Source organism: Plasmopara halstedii (assembly GCF_900000015.1).
Source record: "Plasmopara halstedii genome assembly, contig: Scaffold_323, whole genome shotgun sequence".
NCBI lineage: Eukaryota > Oomycota > Peronosporomycetes > Peronosporales > Peronosporaceae > Plasmopara > Plasmopara halstedii.
Window position 1 is genome coordinate 1,848,358 of NW_020187244.1, and position 2,607 is coordinate 1,850,964.

At 46.6% G+C, this 2,607-nt stretch overlaps 1 protein-coding gene across 1 annotated transcript; it reads left to right on the top strand.

Annotated features, from left to right (window-relative positions):
• Positions 1 to 18: 18 nt before the first annotated feature.
• On the top strand, positions 19 to 1,373 carry PHALS_08865 (uncharacterized protein; the record flags this gene model as incomplete). The annotated part of the gene is made up of 2 exons (XM_024724290.1): positions 19 to 45; positions 144 to 1,373. The coding sequence occupies 2 exons, from the start codon at positions 19 to 21 to the stop codon at positions 1,371 to 1,373; spliced, it is 1,257 nt and encodes a 418-aa protein (XP_024575182.1).
• Between the last annotated feature and the right edge of the window lie 1,234 nt (positions 1,374 to 2,607).

The following is a 2,607-nucleotide window of genomic DNA, read 5'->3' on the forward strand; positions in this document are numbered from 1 at the left end:
ATACTCTGACTGACAGCAATGATTCTGAATTTATCGATACCTTGGGTGAATTCGACACTGATATCCCACCAGCGGCGAGCTCAAGCAATCTCAGAAAATTACAAACCGTAGCAACTACCTCAAACACTCAACTGTGTGCAAAGCCACGGGTCCAAATCACTGATGTCAATGTTGGGGGTGCAGTTGATGCTAATGAAGATGAAGTCGCTTTAAAAGTTGTTGCTATTGCTGCTATTCCATCTGGAGGTTCTCGTGTCGCCTACCACAGCGGTGATAGTGTGACTGTAGTCGAGCTGGATTCCAATGACAAAATTGTTAGTAAAAGCGCTGCTGTGAAGATACCACTACATGACTTTGCCGACATTTACGCCGATAACACTGGTTTCGTCATTCTTGGAACGAGAAATGCTGAAGGTCGGGGTACCCTCAACTGTGGTAACCCGAGCAATCTATGTGGTACAGCGCCAAACCCACCTATTCCCTGCTATGACATGTACTTAATTCGCTATGATGGATCAAAAGAATCGTGGGCAACAAAGTTAACTTCATCCAGTGCATCGCTCCCACCTTACTCGTCGAGTAAAACGGGACCAGATGTGTACATGATCTGGTGGTACGCACACCACGGTCGTATCGCTTACGACGGCAAGAATTGGGCTGCATACTTTGGTGCTGCCATATCAACATCTGAAGGTGGATGCATCAATATTCATCAGGGAGATCGAATGAAGGTCGTAGATGCATCTGGTAAAATCGTAGCGAACGAAGATTCATTCGATTGGGGATGCTCACACTCAGGCTACGAGCGTATCACGTACGACAATCGTACAAATAACTACGCAACGATTTGTAAGACAGACAACAATAATCGTATTATGCCACCGAAAGACTGGGGTACAACCATTTATCCTGTAGACTTGGCAGCGTCTAATTTGGGTGACATTGTTCCGGATTCTGTTCCATCGAGTAACAAGTACTGGGCTACAGTAAGCAATGGCAATGGAAACAATGCTAAGGTGCATCTGATTCATTTTGCCATGAATGCAGCAGCCACCGAGGACATCATTTTAGGTGGCACAGATGCCAATGAGCGTGCACCACACCTTGCGTCCATTGGTAGTGGTGGTATCTTAGCTATGTGGGAAGGAAGCTCGGTGGGTGGTGACCTCGTTGAGGGCAGTAAACGCACGATATACGCGCAGGTGTTGAACAAATCCACAGGCAAGGCTATCAGTGAAAAGGTGATTGTAGACAAATCTGTGGTGGGCAATCGCTACCAAGCTCTTAAAACCTACCCAGATGGCAGCGTGGCATATTTGTCGAAGGGTAAAACGGGTACCTCTCTACAAGTTGTCCGCTTTTTTGGATGTTAAATGAACTGAACGTGGACACACATTGTGGATGCTGCATGTAGATGTTTAATCATTTTCTGTGAAGTTCTAGCTTTCCTTTAAATAAACTTTTTAATGTGACGATTTTGAATGTATTATAATTTGAAGCATCTATCGATAAAAAAGCACATGCTCATGGAGTATCCTTGGCGAAAGAAACATATTGCAGCGCATGACTGTTTCTTATCTCTCTCTTTGTTTTTTATCAGTGTCATCTCCGTTGTAGCTTTCAATGCGCCATTAAAAAATGTTGGTAAAGCCTAATCTTACTCCCATTTCGCTCTGCGTACAAATCACATTCAAATACACTGATTACAATATCATGCATGTCTGATACAACATGAAGGCTCAATAAATTTAAGGCCATAGTGACATGTACACGCTTTGGGTTCACAAAACAGACGACGAGATTGTATAGTACCGCGGCAATAGAAAAGGTATATCATGGAGTAAATCTCGTACCGACACTTTCACCGAGCGCAAGTGTGCTAGTACATCAACAAAGGAGAGTTTCGTCTTCAATTGCCAAATTTTGCCATCTCAAACGCTTAAGTTTAATTTCATTGCTTAAAATCAGTGAGCTGATTTGACTACAAACTACAGAATGTATACGTCGCAGGGCGACAATCCGAAGGAAGTCGACGGCGTGCCTTGAGTTTGGCGAACTCAAATCGGAAGTGTCGCTTCAAACGCACGTCCACTTCCTTGTGGCTCAACTGTAAGGCATACAGTGAGAAAAGGTTTAGGTGCCGTTGCACCCAGCGCTCAGAGAGCACCTCGTCATCTGTAGCGCTTTCGCCAGGGCGAGCACTACGGGTATTGTCCGCATTGCGGGTACACGAGAACCACCTCGTTGAGCATGTGGACAAGCGCGATAAGCTTCAGCGGAAATTCTTGTGGGACCAAGAAACGAGCTCGAAGAGCTTTCCGTTTGGCAAGCTCATCTTTCGTTCTGGTCGGGGGCCCGATTATGTGGACGCGTAACGATCAAGTTACCGCGTTCTCGCTTCCACAGCGGGATCCGCTGGGCGGTAGCCATATTCCACACGAGGGTAAATGACCGACCGTGGATGGGCGCGCTTTAAAGCCGCCTTATTGGCAGCTTCCAGCTACTTCGCATCGGTGCCCCGTCGAGGGCATTGGTGATGACACCACGTCCCTCAGGTGACGAGAAGTCAGGAAACGGACATGGGGTCCGCAAGGCGCGAGCAGGGCT